The 26,266-nt window shown below is 41.9% G+C and overlaps 1 protein-coding gene across 8 annotated transcripts in view; it reads right to left on the minus strand.

The window, feature by feature from the left end:
* Window positions 1-6,208: 6,208 nt before the first annotated feature.
* The window catches only part of Tshr (thyroid stimulating hormone receptor), a 110,150-nt gene continuing 90,092 nt past the window's right edge, over window positions 6,209-26,266 (minus strand). For 6 of the 8 annotated variants that reach the window (XM_076921479.1, XM_076921478.1, XM_076921482.1 and 3 more), the window contains 2 exons: window positions 11,238-11,426; window positions 6,209-8,210 (listed from right to left, as the gene is read on the minus strand). In XM_076921479.1, the coding sequence (XP_076777594.1) occupies window positions 6,797-8,210; window positions 11,238-11,426 (1,603 nt within the window). In that variant the 3' untranslated portion in view covers window positions 6,209-6,796. Of the gene's footprint in view, window positions 8,211-11,237; window positions 11,427-20,297; window positions 20,940-21,061; window positions 21,197-26,266 lie in introns of those variants that run through there. The other 2 variants (XM_076921484.1, XM_076921485.1) reach the window with 2 other exon arrangements.

Raw genomic sequence — 26,266 nt, forward strand, 5'->3', positions numbered from 1 at the left:
ATACTTACTCAACAACTTGTCAGGTCAATGCATGAGGTCAAGAACTAAGTCACCCTGAAGGATCCTCATCAACCAATGGCACAGAAAGAGGAGAGCGGAGTAGAGAGTTAAGTAACTTCTGGTCTGAGAGGTGAGACACTGCCTTCTCAGAGCTGCCTGACAATACATCTTTCTCCACTTTCCTCTTGCCAAAGAATGAAGTATCTGTTGGGTTCACAGTTGACTGATGTTACACACCAAGTCCTTGCTTGGCTAGAATACCCACTTCCTGCCACAGCAGCACAGGAGAAGCATGGGAAAGTGCTCCCTGTGGTCCTGTGTGGAACACACTTGTCTCCTGGATCCCTTACCTTTGGATGCCACTCTCTCAGCCAGCCCATTGTGATATGCCTAATTTTTCTGCTGTTGATTTACAGACTAGAAAGTAGAACTCACAGCAAGGCCCTTGTAAGCCTGAAATGAGCTGTTAACACAGGTCAGGAGTTAAGTACCCTTGGGTGCGTTTGTCTCCTACAGTCTCTCAAAACACTAAATCACAGCGGGGAAGACGAATCAGTTGATAGAGAAGCTTCTGTGCAAGCAGGAGAACCTGAGTTCAGATACCCTGACATATGCAAAAAGCAGGGTGTGTGTGTGTGTGTGTGTGTGTGTGTGAGTGATCCCAGCACGGGGGAAGCATAGGCAGGCAGATCCTTGGGGATGGCTGGTCTGTCATTCTAACTTAGTTTGGTTCAATGAAAGACTCTGATCTTTTTAAAAGGTGAGGGGGCTAGAAAGATGGTTCTGTGGTAAAGAACACTGGCTGTTTTCCTGCAAACTCTCGTTCAATTCCCAGCACCCACATGGTGGCTCACAACACTGCAACTCTAGGTCCTGAGGATCTGACATTGTCTTCTGGCCTCCTCAGATACTAGGTGTGTATTCGGATAACTTGTGAGACATTGAAAGATACAGAGCCCATAACCAATGAGAGACCTATTATAAGCAGGTAACGGATGCCTTTGCTTATAAGACCAAGTCCCAAAGAAGAGACAGGTGTCCAAGTTGATAAGAAATATGATATTCTGAAATGGTACAGATGAGGAAGAGATGATGGCCTCAAGGGCCAATTAGGGCTTCTCACAGAAAAAGATGGCTACATATAGATATGGACTTGCCTGATTTGTCATTGCCCATGGGGTGTAGAACACCTTCTTATAGTGTATAGGCAATTCCTGGCGAGAATTCTAGAAAATTACAGGTAGCTGTAAAAGGAGAAACGTCTTTAACCAATGTTTATAAATAAGTGCGTTGAAATTCTTGATTCTCGGCCGGCAAGAAGCATCAATTAGAGAGAGGGTTCCTCTCCCTTTTTATGTGCTTCATTTCCCCCATCGCTGTATTATCCAGCCTTACTTTGTAGAGGACAAGATTGAGAACTGCTTCTGCAAATAAATGAGCTAGATGTTTCTGGGCAGTTCTCCCAACTGTTAGTTTGGCTGTCAACTTACTAAAAATCTAAAGAATTGTTCTCTAGGGATGAATGATATCGGGCCACTGCTATAGGGGTTGGCCAAATGTCCTAACTTCCTAGTCCTGCATTCTCCGTTCCTTTCCCTTGGGCAGGCGATAGGGAAGAGCAGCCACAGTTACTCTATCATGTATGTCCTTCACATCTTCAGTTGCTGTGACAAACACACTGGGGGATAAAAGAGAAACTCGGGAAGGAGTGTACATCCATCGTTAAGAGCAGAGGAAGAATCACTTTTTCTCTTTTACACTGTTTAAGATATCAGAATCAAAGCCACCACTACCCCCCATCCCAGCTGCCTAGGGAATGGTGTCGCCAGTGTGGGCTGGGTTTTCCTACATCAGTTAACAAGACATCTCCCTAAAGACATAACTGCAGGCCAAACTGCTCTAGATAATTCTTCATTATGACTCCTTTTTAAGTGACTCTAGGATGTATCAAGTTGACATTTAAAGCTAACCAATGTATGATTAAGGTCTCTAAGGCTGAACTATTCTTATTACACAATTACTACACATACCTTTTATCTGGTCCTATTGCCATCTAGAGTGCTTAAAAAGTTTCCCAATGTATCCTAGATACAGCGTCAACCACTGTGGGTCCCTTTTCCAGGTTTGATGGTGGTACTGGGGGCAAGAAGTCCCAGTACTTCCACTAGAAAGATACACGGACAGACACATAATGGAATAGGAATGGAATAGGCCTTGGGTAATTTGGGAGGATTGGTATAGTATGCTCATTTTTTTCATGGGAAACATAGGATATGGCCTTAGGGTGAGTAGTCTGGAAGAGAATGATTGCCCTCTAGAGTGGATGCACAAATTGTTAAAGGAACAGAGGGAAATTCTTGGATTTCAAGTACTGCTCCCACTAGTGGCTCCACTGTAGTAACTAAAATGAAGCCAGTGGCAGTGTGGATGTCTGGGAAGACTTATGCGTGTTCCAGATATGCTCACTTTTTCCATTTCACTACAGTGAGCCTCCAGACGATGAAAACAGGTGTGACGTCAGCTATCTCCTCTTTTGTCCGGACCACCGAGTTGATTGGCAGGGTATCCCTTTTCTCTGACATTTGTTGAAGCTATTAATCCTTCCCCTGCTGCCTCTTCTGTCAGAGTGCTTGAGGGACTCTTTGAGAAAACACAGAGGAATCTCAGAGTAAACAGAAAGTAAGTAAGCATGGGAGTTCTGTCTTTCCTCAGACCTATGGACCGTTGTTCAGTGTCTACTTTGAGTTTCTGATGATAACCTCTCTCATTCCACAGACCTTTCCACCTGCTGTCAGGGGGACTGAGATAGAATGTAGAAGGATGTTGGGTTTGGAAACTGACTTTCGCCTTTCAGCTCTTATGTGTATATGCCCACATGTAGAGGCCAGAGACAAATGTCAGGTGTCTTTCTCTATTATTTTCCACCTTTTTGTTTTGAGACAGATCTCTTATGGAACCAGGAACTCATCACTTTTGTTAGACTGCTTGACCAGGGAACTCCAGGAAATTGCTTTCTCCTTCCTGTAGAAGGGGGAACAAAATAAATGAACTTTTAAGACATGAATTTTATGAAATCTAGCTTATGGGTAGCTTTGTTTATTTAATTTTGGGGTGTGTGTGTATGTCTGTGTATGTACATGTGTGTGTCTGTGTATGTGCATGTGTGTGTCTGTGTGTGTGGTCAGAGGTAGATGTTGATGTCTTTCTCAGGAGAAAATTTCCCACTGAACTGAACCTACCCATTTGGCGGGCTGGCTGGCCAGCAAGTCCCAGGACCAGCACCATCCTGTGTCCCCCCAGTGTTGGGATTACATGTGTACACATCTCACAGAATCTCAGACTCAGGACCTCATGGTTGTGCCACAAGTACTTACTGACTGGGCCATTTCCCACTTCCTAGCCCAGACCTTGTCTTCACTAATGTTGGCCCATCTTCAAATAATTAAAATATTCCAGTTAAAGTGAATATAGAAGAGGAAATATAGACTCATTATTTCATTACAGTTATAGTTATTTTCATTTGTGTGTGTGTGTGTGTCTGTGTGTGTCTGTGTGCATGCTCACCTGTGTGCTGATAGGCTCAGAGTTCAGATTGGGGGTCAGATCCCTTGGAGCTGGAGTGATAGGAAATTGTGAGCTACATGATCCAGGTACTGAGGACCAAATTCTAGTCCTTTGCAAGAGCAGCCAGGGCTCTTTAACTGCTGAGCCACTTCTTCAACCCCTAGAATGCTATTTAATTTCCAGTATAAATATCCAAAATTTGTATGATGCATTCTGTTTTACTCTCTTTCTACTCTTAGCCATAGATGTGCATTAATGAGTCCTACTCAACTTTATAGGAGTTATTAATACATTAGTTTCAATCAACATAGATGTCTTAGCTACTATTCATAGCATGTTCCCGTCTTTGACTTCTAAAAACATTTATTGGTTATTTGTGAATCCCACTTATCTTCCCCACTCATATCCACCCTCTACCCCTTGCAACCTGTCTCCCAACAGAGAAAAAAATCTCATGTGGAAGCTGTAACGACCACAGTAAACCCTTTTGTCCACACTTCTTTGCTTGTAAATGTTCATTGCAGTGAGTCCCTTTTCTGGCATAAGCCCTCTGCCTTCTGCTACACTGTCAGTAATGAAACCTCACTAAGGCTTGGATCTCCTGTTGTTGTCCTGTGTCATGGAGATCCTGTCGTTTTGGATCTGTGGGCCTGCCCCCTTCATGTACTCCAGCAGTTCACTGATAGGGTAGATGTTGGGGTGGGCCAATTTAAAGTTCTGGATCTGGGGCTGAGTGGTTTCTGAGCTGGCCAGTCCACTGGCTCTCCCACTGTCATGCCCTCAGAGCTGGCTCACCAGCAACCCCCCATAACCAGGGCCAGCTCTACCCTGCTGCCCAGGCAAGGTGTAAGGCCTGCTCTCCAGAGTGTTGCAGATAGTGAGTGACAGGGCCAGTACCCCTACTCTCATGTCTTTAGGGACAGTTCTCCTGCCTGCCATAGGTGACAATTGATAAGGTGGGGAGAAGGACATCTTTCCCTAGTCTATGCCACTGCATGCACAGAAGACAAGAGGCAGGGCGGGCTCTTCTGCACTCATGTCCTCGGGGCTAGCTCACCTGCAACCCCCACATCCAGGGTCAGCTCTATTGTATTGCTCAGGTGAGGGACAGGGCCCACTCACCCCAGTGCTACAGCAGGTGTTCCCTTTTTGTTTTCAACACATGCACATACAATGTTAACCTCAAAAGAAACTGACAAATTGAAAAAAAAAAAAAAGAGGACTATATACCTTACTACAGGAAGAAACTTTATTTCATGCTGTCAGTTTGAATTTTAATAGCCATTTTGTTGAAGTCACTCTTTCTAGGACCTGGCTTTCTAAGCACTAGATCAGCTACTCAAGGTGAAACTCTTTATCTGTTCAGATGTGACATTTCAAAATGTCACAAGAGAGAAACAGATGCCACAGGGTAACACGTTTATTTAGTTTCAGGAGTTACCCATGAACTGCTGGGAAAGCCTATGCTTATGGGTCTGTGACAAAAGAACCAGGCCAATCAAATAGGAATCATGTAAGGTCAACCATAAACCCTACTTCACATACTTAAAGTGGCAAAACCCTGATATTTTCTGTTTTGGATCATGAGCATTGAGAAGCAAATGCCAGATCTGCTTGGGGGGACACCATAACAATATAGTAAGGAGGTAACCAGAGAGGTGACCTAGAAGGTACACCTGTAGATACAGTTTCTTTTTGAAGCAAGACTACTCTTGGGACACACATGTTTTATGTCAGTGACTGGCAGGGCGAGAAGGAACTGGCAGTGTCTGATAAAAAGATTTCTCTCTTGACATTGTTAGTGTGTGAGCCCCAGAGAGCTTAAAAAAAAAATCTGTGAAGATTAAATGTTTTTAAGTAGCCTACACAGTCATATATTAACTCTATTATTAGTGTCATTTGTTTTGTTCTCTTTGAAACAGGGTTTTTCTGTGTTGACCTGGCTGTCTTGGACTGGCTGGCCTTAAATTCAGAGATCTGCCTGCCTCTGCCTCCCCAGTGCTGGGATTAAAGGCGTGCACCACCAAGCCTGGCTGTATTACTAACAGATTATATAAATTCCGATATGTTTTAGAGTTGACAACAGTATAGTTAGATAAATAATTAGGATCTGGCTCCACATAGTCACTCAATAGAACTTTTGGTTTAGACACGACGATCAAAATGAAATAAAGAAAAACTGTCTTGGGTCACATGTAGACCGCAGCCTCCCAAGGTAGAAAAAACAGAGTCTACTTAAGTAGTGTTTTTTTTTTTTTTTTTTTTTTCCTTTGTCACGAACACATATCTTTTGAGGGAGAGCTATACCTAGGGTTTTTCAAATGGAAGAGGGTGTCAAATCCTTCTATTTCTACAGAATTTAGAGGTCCAGAGGCTTGCCCAAAGCCTGGCGGTTAACTGTCCTATTCAATAGGTGACCAAATGTGCCCTGTCCTTATTCCCACGTGGTCCTTAGAAATCTCTCCCGGAGCTCATGTCATGTACAAGAAGATAATTCTTAGTTTGCTCAGCCACAAAAGCTGAAATCTTAGTAGTTTTTCCGCCAGCGTGTAACAGCTGGGGCACAGCAGGCAGAGCCTGGTGAAGAGATAATTGTTTCAGAATCTAAAGAAGAAAAAAGAAAAAAAACCTCTGAAAACTAGACTTTCTCTTTTGTTCAGTTTAATAAAAGCAATTATGTTACATCTAGTTATGTTTGGCTTTTCAGGGTTCTTTTGGCATCTTGAGATGGTGTTTCATGTGTCACAGGTTGGCTTGGAATTCTCTATGTAGTTAAGTTATGAACTGGGTACCCCTGCCTCCACCTCCCAAGTGTGGAGTTTTATTTTTAAGGAACAAAAAACTTTTTTTGGTTCTTTCAGGGGAGCTAACATGGAGCTGCTTAAATGGATAAACACTGGCCAGTTGTAGCATCTTTATTATAAAATACTACATAAGATGGAGAAGAGAGATGTGAATGGTTCAACTGGTGTCCGTGGAACGCGCTACCCAGCATCACAGACAAACAGCAAGCAAATTTCTCGGAGAGCATAGACGACTGTCATATCACCTAGGACTCAGACATGCTGATTGCTTTTCTCCCTTCTTGGAGGCAATACTTTCTAGAGACGAAGTCTGACCCTATGAATCATCGCCTGCACAAACTTGTTCGTTCATGTATCATGGGACCGGAATGCAGGTTCAAGAAACCAGCCTTTTGTATAAGTCCCACTGTGAATAGTGTAGCCTCCCTTTACAAGGCTGTTTGCTTACACTCTTCTGAGCTTTGTCCCTGTAGTTTTGGAGTTAGGTGCGAGTTTCCAAGCAGTTCATAGGTATCTTGCATGTTGGGGAGACTCTGCCTTGTGTCCTGTGGAATCTTCTGGATCTGAATCCCAGTGCTATTGTTGGGACAGACTCTCTGACCCTGATAGGCCCGGGCCTGGCGTTTGCAGACGCCAAACTTGCTGAGTAGAATGAATACATCCCTCTGGAAGGCCTTGGTGAAAATGGCATAGAGAAACGGATTGGCACAGGAGTTGAGGGGGTAGAAGAGAACCAACAAGATTTTGGAGTTAGTAACGGTGATAAGAGGCTTGTTCATAAGGGCCGACAGCGCATAGAAGGAGATCGGAGCCATGCACATGAAGTCGGTGAAAATCAACACGGCCATCCTCTTGGCAATCTTGGTGTCTTTATCTCGAGGGTTGTACTGGGGATTTCGGACTGTGATGTAGATCTTCACATAGCAGGAACAGACAATGACAAAGGCAACAACATTGAGCAGCAGGACAAGGGCAATGTATGCTAGAGCAAGAGGGGTATCGGTGTCCATTGGCAGGCAGATGCTGACCTTGGCATAGCTGCTTATTCCCACCATCGGGAGCAGGGCGAGAAGGAAGCAGGAAACCCAGCCCCCAGCCATGATGACGTATGCGTGCCTGAGGCGGAGCTTTCTATCCAGGCGCATGGCGAAGGTGATGGCGTACCATCGCTCCAGGGTGATGACCGTCAGTGTGTACACTGATAACTCACTAGCAAAAACAGTGAAGAAGCCAGCTGTGTTGCACCCAGGACCTGTCTGCCAGTCGATGGCATGGTTGTAATACTCAGAGTGTGTGTACAGGTCTACAGAGGCAATGAGAAGCAGGTAGACCCCCATGCAGAAGTCTGCAAAGGCCAAGTTGCACATAAGAAAGCGTGGCACCGTCAGTTTGTAGTGGCTAGTAAGCAGAATGAACAGGACAAAGATATTGCCCAGGAGAGCCAGCAGACTGACAAACCACACCACGATTCTCAGGAACCTGTAGCCCATGATATCTTCACAGGGGTTAAACTCGTCTGACTTGGGGGTACACACCATGTCCTCATTGTCCCCGCACACCGTGTAGTCATAGTGGCTGTCGAAGGCTTGGAGAGTCTCTTCTTGAGGATTTTTGAGCTCTTGGCCAAAACCAATAATCTCATCCTCTTGTTCTTCAAAGAAGACGTAATAGTGAGAGTTGCTCGGGCTCTCCTGGAACTTGGAGTTTTGTTTGTACCCAACATTGTTGTCACCCAGATCTTCCTCATAGTCCTGGTAGATGGGACCCCTCAAGACATTCACTGATTTTCTTTGACGCAGGTTCCGAATACTGCTCTCATTACACATCAGAGACTCTAGGATTCTGCAAGGCAACAGAGATGAGTCACCACTTGCTTAAAGTTCACCCTTGATTCCCTCGACCCTTGGGAAGATATTCAAGTTTCTTATTTTGATATTCATGGTGCTTTGGATTCTGCAGGGTCTGGTCAGGCCAGGCTTCTGCTACTTCATTAAAAACGTTGACTTAATTTATTATGTGCGCATGCACCAGTGCGGCATGAGGGTCAACGCGGTAGAATTTACTTTCCTAATCAGAAGTCACTCCAGGCACTTCAAAAATTAATCGAGAGCCCCTTAGGAAAAGCATGCATACAGATTCCAGCTAAGCCCATTGGGTTCCAGCCATAAACAGAGATCCTCTACAGCCTGCAAGGTTGATCTGTAACTGGGTAATCTTACATATGCTTTCATCTGCAGGTGGCTTTTTAGTCTCCCATGCCAAGCTACGTTTTCCAAGCAATTAGGTGGGTTTTGCAGCAACAAAACAAAGCTGAAGTTTTTTGGTTATCTTTTAGATTACAACTGAGGGACACAGATACAGCTCCCAGTAACAACAAACCAGCTTTGCTGTCTTATCAGGTGACAGCCAAGGCCATTTTCTCTTTGCTTTTTCTGATGAGAAGTGTGCGTGTGGGGGTGGTGTGGTGGTGGCTCTTTCTGAGCAAGTTCTAAAGAAATGCATCCTCGGTGGATCTGGATTATAATTCATCTTATAAGTACAACTCTGCACTTCCTTAGTTTACACATTCTAAGTTTGGTTCGTGTGCAACTTACCTTAGAGTTGGGTCTGAGGCAGTGCTTTTCCAGGTAAATTCTATTTCTGTGTAACTTAGTATTTTCTAAGCACACACTGGTAAATCATCCATGACACTTGTTTATAATTTTTAATTTCAAAAGGACAACTTGTGGGAGTCAGCCCTCTTCTTCCACTGTGTAGGTGCCAGAGGTGGGACTCAGACCATCAGACTTGGCAGCAAGCTTCTCTCTGAGCCATCTTTCCAACATCAGTTCATACAACCTCACCTCTCTTACTGTGACCAGCAACATGGATCTTATTTCTCCTCATCTTGAACCACTTCAAGAAGAGTCATGATCAAGAAGCATGGACACTAGAACCAACTTAGAACATGGCTCCTTTAGTTACCGAACTGTGCCATGTTGGACAGGTCCGTGAAACTTGTTCATTTGGGAATGGAACAAGAGTGTTGAATGAATAGGTATCTTTTCCAAGATATTACAACAGTACAGGGAACAAGGGTTGTGCCTTCTATGTATTTGAGTTTGCTGTTAACACTACGCCTATTCTGAGTTCCAGAACTCCACGCTGACTTTGCCTAGAAACTCATGGCCACCTCTAGACACTCAATTTTAAACATATGCTGCTTTTATTCATAGGAGTCTTTCCTGGCCTCCTTGAATAAGCCCCACCCACCAGGGTTTCATCCCTTCACAGCCCTGACTGACATTTCTTTCTTTGTTGAATTCCTCCAGCAGATTATAAGCTACTTTATGCAAGAAGCCACCTCATAAGCTAGCTGGGGCTGGGTTAGTGCCAGACACACAGGAGATGTTCATTAAATATTCACTAACAAATGCATTAATGGCCACAGCACACAGGTATACTCACAGAGATAGGATTTTACCTTTTTAATTTTTTTTGAGATTACAATATAATTATATCATTTCCCCCTTTCCTTTTCTCCCTCTGAACCCTCCTACATCCCCTCCGTGCTCACTTTTAAATTCATGACTTTTTTTTCCCCAATAATTGTTGATGTTGTTGGTAGTGGGGTTTGTGTGTATACCCCTGTGTGTGCACATGTGTGGCTTCCTAAATACATACATATAACCTGCTCAGCCTGTATGGTGTTATTTGTACATATATGGTTTCAGGGCTGACCATTTGGTAGTAGATAACGAATTGGTGTGTTCTCCCCTGGGAGGGCTATTTCTCCCACTCTCAGCGTTGCCTAGTTGCCTGTTTTTCTCTGTGTAGGGTTGAGATTCCTAGGAGACACAATCTCACAGTAGCCTCTCAGTTCCTCTGGCTCTTACATGTAATCTTTCCATCCCTCCTTCCTCGGTGACCCCTGAGCCTTAGGTTCACCAGTCAGGACTGGGAAGGTATATGTCTTTTTTTTTTTTTTTTTTTAATCTCACCAGAGTTGCACCCATCAGTGAGGTCCACTCTATCTATGCATTCATCCCCGGTCCTTCCCACTCAGTGTCATTGTACATTAGTATAGCACCTGATAGCAACACTGTGTCCTAAGCATAGCCATGATGCTTCCCTTCACCCAGTTCTAAAACTTGCAAATTTTCATCTGGCTCTATGATGAGGCCTTGATATATATATATTTTTTCTGGTTAAAATTATGAGTGTTGGGAGTCACCTAGTGAATACTTGCGTAGAAACTAAAGGAGCAGAAATAGACAATGAAGGTGGGGTTAAAGCAGGAGACGGCACAAGACATAACAGGGGAACTAGGTCAGAGCAAGAATCAGGGGCAGCTTCAAGTGTAAAGTGCAAAGGAGTGGGCCTCTCCTCTGCAGTCTTGTAAGCAGCCAGATAGCGAGATAATATATGTCATAGTTAATATGTTTTACGTGTTACGTTCCAGCCATTCAATTCCAAGTGTTTTCTATTCGACCCCTTCACTTTCTCAACCCAGTCATGGATGACAATGTGACATTGGTCCTTAGACGCTCAGAGTAGTTGAATAAGTAGGTTGAAATAACCCAGCTACAAAATGGATAGGGTTGGGAATTCAAGCCAAACCCGCCGCAGTGTCTGTCTACAGGGGACAAGTGAGCCCTGTCTCCATGATGTCATCTCTTAGTGTCCCTCCTTCCCCACATTAATCCAACGATGCTGGGCTTGTTTCTCATCCACACCCACTTTGCTCCCACAACCATTAGGTCCATGGGTTTCCTGTTCACGTGGATGCTTCCAGCTCTTTCCCCTCCTGGGCTTTAAATCATGTTCTTTTCCAAATCTATAAATGAATCCATCTCCCATCCTTGCTTATCCCAGGCACCTGCTACTTACCCCCTGATTTTCTTCTGGTTCTTAAAAGCACAGCAGTGGCTTGGGTAAGAGAGGTCAGCCCGAGTGAGGTGGGGGAAAGTCAAGGACAGGGGGAGCTTTTTGAGTGTCCAGGTGTTTTTTGCGATCAGTTCCTTGAGGTGCTCCAGGCCTTTGGAGGGAAGGGCTGTGACGCTGGTGGAAGACACATCTCTGGGGTGTAGAGAAGAGAACAACACAGACAGGCAGTCAGCAACCAGGTCCTTCCTGTCCTTGTCCTCCCTTCCCCAATCAAACAGCTATGAGATTAATGGGAAGGTGACAAGTTTCTTTCAGCTACTGACTATATACGAGTTCACTACCTACATCCAGTGGTCTACGGTGGATATGAGTTTGTAAGTCAAGGTTACAAGGAACTGCTGTTTTTAAAAATTTTAATACATCATTGTTATGTATGTGTAGTGTGTGCGTGTGCGTGTGTGTGTGTGTGTGTGTGTGTGTGTTCCAGGATATACACTGTGGTATGCATGTGGAAGTCAGAGGACAGTCTGAGGAGTTGGCTCTCTCCCTTGGTCTTTCCATGGGTTCTGGGGATTGAATTCAGGTCTTCAGGCTTATGTGGTAAGTGCTTTTTACCTGCCATCTTACCACTCTAGAATTAAAGGCATGCACCACCACTGCCTGCCTTTTATTTAGTGGAATTCTTGCATTTAATCACCCAAATCCACAAAGTTTTTATTCTTTCTGTAAATTCTGGGAATCAGGGAGGGATATGAACGTTACTTGGTAAAATGACATCATACAACTAGTAAAAGATCTCCAGAAACAAAATATAAATCAGACAAAGTCAATGGTACCTAAACTGCTATCACTTCCTGGTGTGTGTGTGTGTGTGTGTGTATGTGTGTGTGTGTGTGTGTGTGTGAGAGAGAGAGAGAGAGAGAGAGAGAGAGAGAGAGAGAGAGAGAGAGGTCTGGAGACACATAAACTACTCCTTTGATAGGGATCAGACTCAATATTATGAATATACTCCGTGTTAAGTGCAGAACTAAAAAAATTCAACAGTATAGTAAATTACGGCTAAGAGAACCCCCAAACACAGTTTCTTTTTAGAAGACTGTAAGTATATTCCTATGAAAAAGATAATTATTAATCTGAAAATATAATCTGAACATTACTTCTGCAAACCATGGGAGGGGGATGTGGTGGGGCTATGAGTTGTATATTAATGTTAGTTATTAAAGTAGGATAATATTTTTGGCTTTTATGTAGCAATTTTCTCTTCCCAAAGAGTGTAGAATGTATGTCTTTTTTCCCCATTAATTTATTTATCCATTTGCTTTACATTTCAATTGCAGTCCGCCTTCTGTCAATCCTTTCCACCCCGCATACCCCTTCCCTGCTTCTCTGAGAGATTGTATGTCTTGTTGATGCTTTTTCTTGCACTGAAAAATAACTTGGATAAGGACATGAATATTTAACCCACAATCTCTCTCCTTTTTATTTCGTCAATGAAAACAGTCACTATGTATTCCCTCTCCAAGGCTTTTATCTTCATATTTAAAATATTTACTAGAAGATGTGCATGGTGGTACATGTCTTTAATCCTAGCACATGGAAGGCAGAAACAGGCAGATCTCTAAGAGTTCTAGGCCAGCCTGGTCTACATAACCAGGTTATGTTTTAGAACGTAAGTTTCAGGACAGCTAAGCTAACACAGTGGAAGTTTATCTAAAAAAAAATAAATAAATAAAGTAAGCCATATTACATATGATAACATATGTCCATAATCTTAACACTTGGAAAGTAGAGGCAGGAGTGTCAGAAGTTCAAGACCATCATCCTTGGCTACACAGTGAGTTTAAACTAGCCTGGGCTACATGAAGCACTGCTCACACACCTAGATGTAACCAATAGCTTTCTAATTGAACTTAAGATCATCTTAGAGGGAAACCATGCTTGCTACTGGAAACCTAGACAACTAGCAGGCTAGTGATGTAATGGGCCTTATTGGAGAACCTACAATGTCACTTACTAAGCCAGTATATTCCTAACCACAGGTTGAATATTTGTCTTATACCCTCAGATAAGTGTAGTTCCCACCCCTTATTAAAGGAACCTCTCTTTGCAACAGATAGAAACCAGTACATAAAACCACAACCAGTCAAAATACAGAATTGTGGAACCCAGTCTCAATGGCTACATCTCCAAAACAATTCCTAAACCCAAGGCTTATTGCAGAAGAGGGACCCAGAAAGATTGTAAACAGAGGAACAGTAAGTTTGCTTCTTCTAGGACTGTCAGAAGCCACACCCATAGAGTCTCACCAACAAGACTGCCTAAACATGAGCCGATCGAGGACAGCACTAACAGATACGCTAAAGTAGATTTTACAAGGAAAGGTCCCACGAGACCTCAGCCCTACACACAGAACTCCAGGCAACTCGGAAATGCTGAGAGCGGAAGACATAGTCTTCCCCAGGGAAGAGCATGTCAGCTAGCTATCTAATATCGAATGGTCAGGCATAGAAATGTATATGAGCAACATTATACAGACTGAGCAGGTTAAGCGAATGCATTTAGAAATATGTGTATGTGCATACATGCATTTAACAACACAATGCAAAACAGAGGCCATGAATTTGAAAGAAAGCAAGGAAGCACATATGGAGGGCTTGCAGGGAGGAAAGCGAAGAGGGATCCAATATAACTATGTTATAATCCCAACAAATGAAAACTTTTTAAGAACCAAGAAGAAAAAACAAAAACATAATTAGTAGTGTCTGCTCAGCAAGTGAAATCTAATATTGGCAACTTCTCCCATTACAGTTGGATTTAATTTGGGATTATATTGTCAAGGTTTGAGGTTGCCAGAACTTGATACAGTTCTTTTATTTTTTTTTTTTTTAAAGAAATGTAAAGCTCATACATCATTCCTGCTTTTACCACAGGTATTATTCTTGCTTCTTGTGAGAGAAGGTGTCATATTAGTTACTTTGGTTTGTTTTATTTATTTATTTATTTTAAATCTACAGTTCTGTGTTTTCCAATCTTGCCTGTTAACAAGAGTGAACTTTGGCTCTTGTCACTGAAATGCTCTCCAGGTGATTAACACTAGAGAAAGATGTTTGTGAAATTGGCATAAATATCTTTGCAGCTGGGGAAAGAACAGAGGGAGGAGAGGGAGTCTTTAGCACAGCTGGGAAGTGAAGCCTCTCCTGTCCTTTGGATGGCCCCCACTTGCTCCCCCTTAAACCCCGAACATGCAGTCTTCAAGATCAGGCCATCTTTCAACTCCAATTTCTCTTGAAACATCTTAAGCATTTCTACCCCATGGTGCATCTGTCTGTCTGTGATACTGAAGGAAGATGGATTCTTTTAGCTCATGTCATGCTTTACTCTCATCCAGGGAAGCGAGGCTGGCATAGTATATGAATGTGGCCCTGGACCAACACAAAAATGGTACACTTGCTTAAACCATTGAGACATGTATGTGTGCTTTGATTTTGTTGTTTTTATAACTTCATTTTACACGGTGGGTGGTGCTATCCCTGGCCTGGTGTCCTGCATTCTATGAGAAAGCAGGCCAAGCAAGCCATGAGGAGCAAGCCAGAAAGCATCACCCCTCCATGGCCTCTGCATCAGCTCCTGCCTCCAGGTTCCTGTTCTGTTTATGTTTCTGTCTTGACTTCCTTCAGTGATGAACAGGGATGTGGAAGCAAAACCAAATATACTGTTTTCTCTCAAATTTGCTTTTGGTTATGGTGTTTCATCATAGCATATAGTAACTTTAAGACAGCAGGCATGGACAAAGTGCTGGAGCAGGAGTACACACCTTAGAAACATCTATGACATGTTGGGTGTTTGAGATTTAGTAGAACTCAGGAAACTGTCATTTCCTTCCTTCTTCAACTTAGAGTTTATCTGAAGTCAAGCTCAAAGCAAAGGGTCCAGTCAATACGACCGCAGCCTGGAACTTAACTTGTCTGTGTTACCTGCTCATTTGACATCCCTACCTGCATGCCTCACAGACATTTCCAATTTCACAGAGCCCAAACTGAGGGGTGACAGTAGTTTGTGGCCACCCATTGCCAACCCTCCTCCCCTTCCCCCTTTCCTCCTCCTTTTCCTCCTCTTCCTCTTTTTCCTCCTCTTCCTCCTTTTTTTCTTCCTCCTCTTATTCCTCTTTCTCCTCCTCCTCTTCCTCCTTTTCCTCTTCCTCCTCTTATTCCTCTTTCTCCTCCTCCTCTTCCTCCTCTCCCTCTTCCTCCTTTTCCTTTCTCTTCTTCCTTTTCCTCTTCCTCCTCTTCCTCCTTTTCTCTTTCTCCTCTTATTCCTCTTCCTCCTCCTCTTCCTCCTCCTCCTCCTCCTCTTCTTCCTCCTCCTCCTCCTCCTCCTCCACGTTTCCCTGTCATAGTAATCCGTACTCTTATAACTCAGTTGCTCAGTTGGGGGTAACTTCAGCATGGTGAACTTCAACATTTAAGATAGCGAAGTGTTGTGAATTAACCTACAAAAGATCTCACGTCCCAGCACATTCAACAGTTTGTACCTGTGGATTCTAAATCCATGGATTCAGTCAATAACACGCTGGAAAAATTGAAGAAGATAAGTTGCATCTGCACTGAATATATACGGGTTTTCTTGTCATTACTCCCCCAATAAAATAATGTGACACTAGCATAGCATTTACTTTGCATTGTCATAAGCTATTTAGAGATGATTTAAGGTTCACAGGAGGATGTATCTGGGCTATGTGCAAATAAATGCCATTTTGTATAAGGGACTTGATAAGTCTGAATTTTGATATTCTTACTGGGTCATAGAACCAATTCCTCTCAGATATCAACAGTGGCTATGTGTGCATCTTCACGGTTGGCTTCTAACTGCAGCTACCATCATGCTTTGCTGCATTAGCTTTCATGTTTACTCTTTTTCCTTCTGATACGGTTTTCAGATACCTCCTAGAACAATCTTGAGAATGGATGAATGTTACTCTCCTGCTTAACTTCCTAGTAACTCCTCAGTGTCCGGGCCACTCATTACGTCTTGTCCTCCAAGGCCTTGCAGCTCTGGTCCTTCACTACCTCGCCAACTTTGGTCTCGGGGCTGTAAGACCACTTGATGTAGCTCTGAGCATCCGTTGTATAAGCTGTGCTTAAGGTGTCCTGGTGTGACTTTCCTGAAGCAGGCTTTTTTCCCCACATCTCCTCGAACTCACAGGGTCAAGTAGCAAGAGCTGCTGTGGGTTTGGTTGTTGTTTTCTTTGTATTTTAAGTTGACCTGGTCTTGCAGAGCTCTGTAGTTCTAAATGGACACACCGAGTATTATCAGAAATAGCATCTATCTCCTTTCTATTTTGCAGGTGACACTGCCCTCTACCTCCACTTAAAATAGTACAACCGGAATGAACCTTCCTTTCATTCCTATTGGTATATTAAAAAATTTTTTTCCTGCCTTTATGTACCAGCTTCCAGGGTTGAAGCTTCAGTGTCCTTTCATAGGGTCTCCTTTGTCATTGTTCTTCATTCATGCCATAACTATCTATTGTAAAATAAAATTGTCCTCCCCCAGGCCATCAGATACCAGCTCAGTTATTCATGTGTCCACATACGGCCTGGTGGATCTTCCCACAGCCACAGCTTAGGTCTCAATTACATTTCATCTGAGCTTTGCAAAAATGTAATGAAGGTCTCCCAGAAATCTAACAATCCCACTTAACCGCCAAGAATAGGAGGATCTGCCTAAATCACAATCCCATCATATTGCGCCAGCGGCATGGAAGCCATGGTTCTTTCAAGGAAATTTAAGATTGGAAGACTATTCTTCCTTCCCTCCACAGTGAGTCTGTTCCTAAATTCTGCATCATCTGTCTTGATTTTCCCCATTATTTCAGTTAGACTATGCATTCAAGCAACTTCTTAGAAAAGACATATAGAAAGATTTTCAGCACGCTAACTTGTCAATTCTTATCTTCCGTTACCACTTTGCCTGGCCAGAGTATTTTGAGCTGCAAACCTTTATTAAAAGCATTGATTTTCTTTCAAAATTTAAATTATTTGTTTGTTTATATTCTAATACCCGCTGTTGCTTTTCATAAATAGGATGCTACTCTAAGTTCCTGTTATTTGGAGTTGCTTTAACTCTCTCTGTGTGTCTGTCTCTGTGAGTCTGTTTGTCTGTCTCTTTGCCTATGTCTCTGTCTGTCTCTCCTCTATGTGTATGTGTGCTTGTGTATGTGACAGGGTTCCAAGTAGTTCAGGTTGGCCTTAAATTAGCTAGGTAGCCAAGGATAACTCTGAACATAATGATCTTTCTGCTTCTACCTCCCAAGTGCTGGGATTACAGCACACGAACAAATGTGTGTACTTGCCTGTGCATCCATGTTGGCGATTAAACTCAAGCTACAGCTGGCCTCCTCAACTCTCTGGAAGCCTTTTAGAACCTTTATCCCTAATGTGAGATTTTATGAAGTTGTGCCACACTGTGGATCTTTTATCAGATTTTGTTCTGGGCACAGGGGTTTGGCACCTGCTCAGTCTGGGTCTTTAGGAACTTTCTCATCTCTGGGAAGTTTTCTTGTATCATTCTTAGGGTGACTCATTTTTTATACTTCCTCTTCCTCCTCTCTGGAATCCCCAGGAAGTGGAAAAAAGAACGTCCTGCGTTCATCGGACGTATCTTGATCTCTTGTTGTAATTTTCTCCTGTTGCTCCTTAGTCTCCTGGTAGACTTCCTTCACTGTGTTGTACGTTTCTTGGACTGAATTTTTAACCTTTGCTTCCCGAGAGCTGGTACTCTGTCCTGTTTAGAACAGTATTTTTAATGCTTAGACCGAAGGCTCTGAATAGGGTTTGCCAAGTGCAAGAGAACATTTTTGAGCCTTTTTTGTTCTTCTGTTCCTCTGGTAACAGGATGTACAGGGAAGCCCAACGCAATGTTCATGAGTGCGGATATAACCATACTGGATTTTAGCAAGGCAAAGAAACAAAGATAGTGGATGAGTTTGAAATTCAGGTCTGAATCCTGCCTTCTTCATTTACCAATAATCTGTTAGTAGCAGCTGCCCATGTGACCTCAATAAATACTAGCTGTCATTACTGTTGTAGTTGAGGGGATGAGATGTCTTAGATTTATCAGGTCACTGATTGTTGCTTTGTAAAAGTTCCTTGTCGGTCTCTGCAATGTCTGGTTCTTCAGGCTCACTTTCCCATTTGTTTACCTGAGTTTCAATCGCTCATGTTATGAGGTGTTCTTTGCCTGGTGACCCCTAGTTACTCATTAACACTTAAGAGTGAGCATTACCACTGGCTGATTTTGTTTCAGGGCAATTGTGAAGAAATGTGACCATTATGTTATTGGACTTCAAAATGTCAGGTTGCATCCCATCAGGGAGGGAAGAGGGGTTCATGAGCCCCTACCCCAGCTGATGACCGACTGACACTGGCTGGCTTTTGAGAGGAAGAGTCAGTCTCTTTAAGGGTGTGGCCTCTGGTAGATCTCCACGCTCTAGCAAATGGCCCACACTTGAGAGTATTTTGGCAGCACAAATTGGACTCACTGGGTTATTTTAAAAAAACCAAAGGGAGGAAGGGAGAGAGGGAAGAAAGGGAAAAAGTAGGAGAGAGGGTTATTTCTGGGAAGAGTGAAAGGGAATCATTGGGGAATAAATATAATCAAAATATATTTACACATGTGGGGGATTCTCAAAGAATTAACAAAAGTATGGTGTTTATAAAATGTCAGCTTACAGTGTCTGTTTTTTCTTTCTTTCAGGGCTTTCTAACTTCTTCATAAAGAAAACTTGAAATCTCAAGGCCTGACCTCTTAGTAGGGAGATATTTCGATGCTAGCATTTTGCATGAATGGGTAAGAGTGTATGATGGTCAATATGGCCTGTCAACATGACAGAATCTAAAATAACCAAGGAGATGAGCCTCTTGGCATGCCTGTGAGGAATTACTGAGATCATGCTAAATGAAGTTAGAAATACTACCTTAAAAAAAAAGCTGAGAAAACATACCATTTCATGGGATGGGATCCTGGACTAAATAAAAAGGAGATGGCTAGCTTAGCACATACATTCATTCCTGACTAAAGATGCAGTGTGACCAGCCTGCTACCATGCCTTCCCTGACATGATGGACTGTACACCCTTGGACTGTGAGCCAAAGTAACAAACAAACAAACCCTTTCTCCTTTAAGATGCTTGACAGGGTATTTTAATCTCAGCAACAGGAAAGTAACTAATACAGAGGGTCCATGTCTCCAGAGAGACACATTCAGCCAGTCCTTTCTCTTTTACTTCCATGCCTCTCTCTTGACACAAGCCATACATATCACTTCTAAATCCTGTGCCACAAAGGTTCTGTGCCAAGCATGACACCTGACTGTCTACCCTGAGAATTGTCTGCTTCACTGTCTTTCTCTTCTGCCTTTTTTTTGTGATTCCTCAGACTGTGTCTATACCCTTACCTGTCATCTTTGCCCTTATAGATTTATATACTTGAAGTTCTCTTTTCTCAACTTTCATCATCTTTCATCTGAGAAGGAAGTAGAAATAAGAGCACAGGCTCAATTTATCATCTTTTACCTCTAGCCACCAGTTACTGAGCGTGCTGAATGGTACACTGTGCAACAAGGTAGACAAATGCTAGACAAATGCTGAGCTAGACCAGACGGACCCCCGACTATGCCACTGGTGGAGAAAGAATGGAGGTCTAAAGACAGTTCCCAAACTGAACACCCAAGAGTCAATTTAAGGTCCTTGAAGTTGTATCTTTTCTTATTTACTCCCATTTTTTTTTAATTTGACCACTTTGCAGCCTGGATTTTCCTAGTGTAATTTCTTAACTACAATCAGACATTCAATAGATAGTTAAGGTCTACAGGTTCCATGTTTTGGGTCACGAGATCTCCTGGAGTTCTCTGTTGCATTATGGATCCTACAATGAAAAATGCTCCCAAACTGGAATCTAGCCAGAGCTGTGCTCTACCACAAGCAGTTGAGAACAAAGAGACTCCCAGTCAGAATTGAATTAACATGATGGATTTTTATGTCCTACCAGAGACAGCATGCCCATGTGAAAGCCCAAAGCTCCATTTTTCTTTCTACGATTGTAGGAACAGAACTCTAAGAGAGACAAAAAAAAAAAAAAAAAAAAAAAAAAAAAAAAAAAAAAAAAGTCTGTATTTGATCCTGTTTGCATGGGACAAACTGTGGGCATAATTCTACATACCATGTTGTACTTATGTTTGTGGCTTATTTGTTGAAAAACAAAATGGTCTCAGACATACCAACTCCCCCACCAGTGAGCTCATTGCCAGGATTGTCTAGTTAATTCTAGCAACATGAGTAAAAGTTGCTGCAGAATATAACACACTGGAGTATTTTTTTTTTACCTTTACAACATAGTCCTATGCATTCTCAATTTCTTTAATCATAAGTAATTGGATCGATATGAATAAAACCATCAAAACTTAAGAGAGGAATAGCGATGAAGAGGCCACAATTTTTTGGTGTTGACAGTACAAAATAAAATTTGTGTAGGCCTTTTGGTTGGGGCAGACACCTAGCTGGTCTGCTCCCGTGAAGACACCATATCCTGAGCCATGCTAGAGGAACCACTGCACTCAAAGCAGCAGGATTTCAGGATCCCAGAGGCAACCTGAGTCCCAGGAGCTCAGGAACACAGGATCACAGAGACATCTGGACTCTGAGGAGCTCTGAAACAAGCAAGATAACAGGAGAGACAGGCTTCAGTCAGAGAGAGTGAGTGCAGGTATCACTAGAGATAACCAGATGTTGAAAGGCAAGCACAAGAACATAAGCAACAGAAACCAGTTACCTGATATCATCGGAACCCAGTTTTTCCACCGTAGCAAGTCCTGGACACCCCACCACAGCAGAAAAGCAGGATTCAGAATTAAAATCACTTCTTATGAGGATGATAGAGGACTTTAAGAAGGATATAAACAACTCCCTTAAAGAAATACAGGAGAACACAGGTAAACAGGTAGAATCCCTTAAAGAGGAAACATAAAAATCCCTTAAAGAATTGCAAGAAAACACAACTAAACAGGTGAAGGAATTAAACAAAACCATCCAGGATCTAAAAAATGAAAGTAGAAACAATAAAGAAATATCAAAGGGAGACTACCCTGGAGATAGAAAACCTAGGAAAGAGATCAGGAGTCACAGATTCAAGCATCACCAACAGAATACAAAAGATAGAAAAGAGAATCTCATGTGTAGAAGATACCATGGAAAACATTGACACAACTGTCAAAGAAAATGCAAAATGCAAAAAGCTCCTAACACAAAACATCCAGGAAATCCAGGACACAATGAGAAGACCAAACCTCAGGATAATAGGTATGGATGAGAGTGAAGATTTCCAATTTAAAGGGCCAGTAAATATCTTCAACAAAATTATAGAGGAAAATTTTCCTAACCTAAAGAAAGAGGTGCCCATGAACTTACAAGAAGCCTACAGAACTCCAAATAGACTAGACTAGAAAAGAAATTCCTCCTGTCACATAATAATCAAAACATCAAATGCACAAAACAAATAAAAAATACTAAAAGCAGTAAGGGAAAAAGGTCAAGTAACATATAAAGGCAGACCGATCAGAATTACACCAGACTTCTCACCAGAGACTATAAAAACCAGAAGATCCTGGACTGATATCATACAGACCCCAAGAGAACACAAATTCGAGCCCAGACTACTATACCCAGCAAAACTCTCAATCGCTATTGATGGAGAAATCAAGATATTCCATGACAAAACCAAATTTACACAATATCTTCCCACAAATCCAGCACTACAAAGGATAATAGATGAAAAACTCCAACACAAGGAGGGAAACTACAACCTAGAAAAAGCAAGAAAATAATCTTCTAACAAACCAAAAAGAAGATAGATAGCTACACAAACATAATTCTACCTCTAATAACAAAAATAATAGAAAGCAACAATCATTTTTTCTTAATATCTCTTAACATCAATGGACTCAATTCCCCAATAAAAAGACATAATCTAACAGACTGGATACGTAAACAGGACCCAGAATTTTGCTGCATATAGACAATGCACCTCAGTGACAAAGACAGACACTACCTCAGAGTAAAAGGATGGAAAACAATTTTCCAAGCAAATGGTCCAAAGAAACAAGCTGGAGTAGCCATTCTAATATTTAATTAAATCAACTTTCAACCAAAAGTTATCAAAAAAAGATAAGGAAGGACACTTGATATTTGTCAAAAGAAAAATCTACCAAGATGAACTCTCAATTCTCAATATCTATGTTCCAAATGCAAGGGTACCCATATTCATAAAAGAAACTTTACCAAAGCTCAAAGCACACATTGCACCTCACACAATAATAGTAGGGGGTTTCAACACCCACCCCACTCTCAGCAATGGACAGATCATGCAAACAGAAACTAAACAAAGACACAGTAAGACTAACTGAAGTGATGGACCAAATGGTTTTTAAAAGATATCTATAGAACATTTCATCCTAAAACAAAAGAATATATCTTCTTCTCAGCACCTCATGGTACAGTCTCCAAAATAGACTATATAATCTGTCACAAAACAGGCCCCGATACATGGAGACTGAAATAATTCCATGCATCCTATCAGATCACTACGGACTAAGCTTGGTCTTCAATAACAACAAATACAACAGAAAGCCCACATACACATGGAAACTGAACAATGCTCTACTCAATGATTACTTGGTCAAGGAAGAAATAAAGAAAGAAAATAAAGACTTTTTACAATTTAATGAAAATGAAGGCTCATCATACCAAAACGTATGGGACACAATGAAAGCAGTGCTAAGAGGAAAACTCATAGCTCTAAGTGCCTACAAAGAGAAACTGGAGAGAGCATACACTAGCAACTTGACAGCACACCTGAAAGCTCTAGAACAAAAAGAAGCAAATACACCCAAGAGGAGTAGACTGCAGGAAATAATCAAACTCAGGGCTGAAATCAACCACGTAGAAACAAAATGAACTATACAAAATATCAACAAAACCAGGAGCTGGTTCTTTGAGAAAATCAACAAGATAGATAAACCCTTAGCCAGACTAACCAGAGGGCACAGAAATAGTATGCAAATTAATAAAATCAGAACTGAAAAGGGAGACATAACAATAGAAACTGAGAAAATTTAAAAAAAATCATCAGATCCTACTACAAAAGCCTATACTCAAAACAAACAAACAAACAAACAAAACAAACCAAAACTAGAAAATCTGGATGAAATGGACAATTTTCTAGACAGATACCAGGTACCAAAGTTAAATCAGGAGCAGATAAGCCATCTAAACAGTCCCATCCTAAAGAAATAGCAGCAGTCATAAAAAGTCTCCCTACCAAAAAAAAAGCCCAGGACCAGATGGTTTTAGTGCAGAATTCTATCAGACACTCAAGGAAGGTCTCTTCAAACTATTCCACAAAATAGAAACAGAAGGAACACTACCAAATTCGTTCTATGAAGCCACAATTACTCTTATACCTAAACCACAAAAAGACACAACAAAAAAAGAAAACTTCAGACCAATTTTCCTTATGAATATCGATGCAAAAATACTCAAAATTTTTGCAAACCGACTCTAAGAACACATCAAAACAATCATCCATCATGATCAAGTAGGCTTTATTCCAAGAATGTGGGGATGGTTCAATATTCAGAAATCCATCAGTGTAATCCATTATATAAACAAACTCAAAGGAAAAAAACCCACATGATCATCTCACTAGATGCTGAGCATTTGACAAAATTCAATATCCCTTCATGGTAAAAGTCTTGGAAAGACCAGGAATTCAAGGCCCATACCTAAACGGTAAAAGCAATATACAGCAAACCAGTAGCCAACATCAAACTACATGGAGAGAAACTTGAAGCAATCCCACTCAAAGGGATACAAATAGGAAAGGAAGAAGTCAAAAATTCACTATTTGCAGATGATATGATGTACTTAAGTGACTCATGTCATAAAATTGCAAAGCTTCTGTAAGGCAAAGGACACTGTCAATGGGACAAAATGGCAACCAACAGATTGGGAAAAGATCTTTACCAATCCTACATCCAATAGAGGGTTAATATCAAATATATACAAAGAACTCAAGAAATTAGACTCCAGACAATCAAATAACCCTATTAAAAATGGGGTACAGAGCTAAACAAAGAATTCTCAATGGAGGAAATTTGAATGGCTGGGAAGCACCTAAAGAAATGTTCAACATCCTTAGTCAATAGGGAAATGCAAGTCAAAACAACCCTAAGATTCCACCTCACACCAGTCAGAATGGCCAAGATCAAAAACTCAGTTGATAGCAGATGCTGTCAAGGATGTGGAGAAAGAGGAACACGTCTCCACTATTGGTGGGATTGCAAGCTGGTACAACCACTCTGGAAATCAGTCTAGCGGGTTCTCAGAAAATTGGACATAGCATTACCTGAGGACCTAGCTATACCACTCCTGGGCATATACCCAGAAGATGCTCCAACATATAACAAGGACATATGCTCCACTATGTTCATAGCAGCCTTATTTATAATAGCCAGAAGCTGGATAGAACCCAGATGTCCTTCAACAGAGGAATGGATACAAAAAATGTAGTACATTTACACAATGGAGTTTTACTCAGCTATGAAAAACAATGAATTTGAGAAATTCTTAGGAAAATGAATGGAACTAGAAAATATCATCCTGAGTGAGGTAACCCAATCACAAAAGAACACACATGGTATGCACTCACTGATAAGTGGATATTAGCTCAAAAGCTCGAAATATCCAAGATACAACTCACAGACTGCATGAAGCTCATGAACAAGGAAGACCAAAGTGTGGGTGCTTTGGCCCTTCTTAGAAGGAGTAACAAAATACTCATGGGAGCAAATATGAAGATTAAGTGTGGGACAGAAACTTAAGGAGGGTCTGCCCAGAGACTGCTCCACCTGGGTATCCATCCCTTGTGCAGTCACCAGAAGTAGATGCTGATGTGGATGCCAGGAAGTGCATGCTGACAGGAACCTGATACAGCTGTCTCCTTAGAGGTCTGCTGGAGCCTGACATATACAGAGGCGGATGCTCACAGCTAACCATTGATCTGTTCATGGGGGTCCCAATGGAGGAGTTAGAGAGAAGACTGACGGAGCTGAAAGGGTTTTCGGCCCCATGGGGAGAGCAACAATATCAATCAGCCAGACCTCCCAGGGTCTAAACCACCAGCCTGGGAGCACATAGGGAGGAACCCATGGCTCCAGCTGTATATGTAGAGGAGGATGGCCTTGTTGGACATAGATGGGAGAGGAGGTCCTTGGTCCGGTGAAGGCTGGATACCCCAGTGTGGGGGATTTCGAGGGCAGGGAGGTGGGAGTGGGTGGGTGGGTGGTGGCACACCCTCATAGAAGCAGGAGAAGGGGACATGGGATAGGGGGTTCCTGTGTGTGTAGGGGGAGAATGGGGGAAGGGGATAACATCTGAAATGTAAATAAATATCCAATAAAAAAAATTTGTGTAGGCATCTTTAGCAGAGTCTCATAGGCACTCACTAAAAGTAGATTTATTTGTATTTAAACACATGAAATAGGGAAAGGAAAGAAATAACCGTACTGCTTGCTTTTCAAGTTCATCGCTGTGGAGGGATATTGGTTAATGCATAGGGACTAGTTAATAAACTATGAATTTACGTGACATTTTTTGTGATGAGGACTTTTGTTTTCCTGGGGTTCACTCAGCAAAAAACTTCTATGTTCCGTTGTTTGTATCATGGTAAAAGACAAACTCAAAGCCACCATTTATTTGAACAATTAACTGTGGTAAAATTGTTCTACAAGAGGAGGGTACGAGGTTTTCTGAATTATTTTCTTAGAGGTGAAACATTATACTAGAGCATTTAGTATAGCTATAAAAGCATTTATTCTGAATGGATCTCTCAATGCAGGGCAGTGTTTCCCAGGATTTTAGTAATTTTTTTCTTTATCTAAAATAAAAAGAAACAAACTCTTTGAAGGATATTAATGGCCGT

The sequence above is a fragment of the Arvicanthis niloticus genome, chromosome 23, assembly GCF_011762505.2.
Source record: "Arvicanthis niloticus isolate mArvNil1 chromosome 23, mArvNil1.pat.X, whole genome shotgun sequence".
In the NCBI taxonomy this organism is placed as follows: Eukaryota; Metazoa; Chordata; class Mammalia; order Rodentia; family Muridae; genus Arvicanthis; species Arvicanthis niloticus.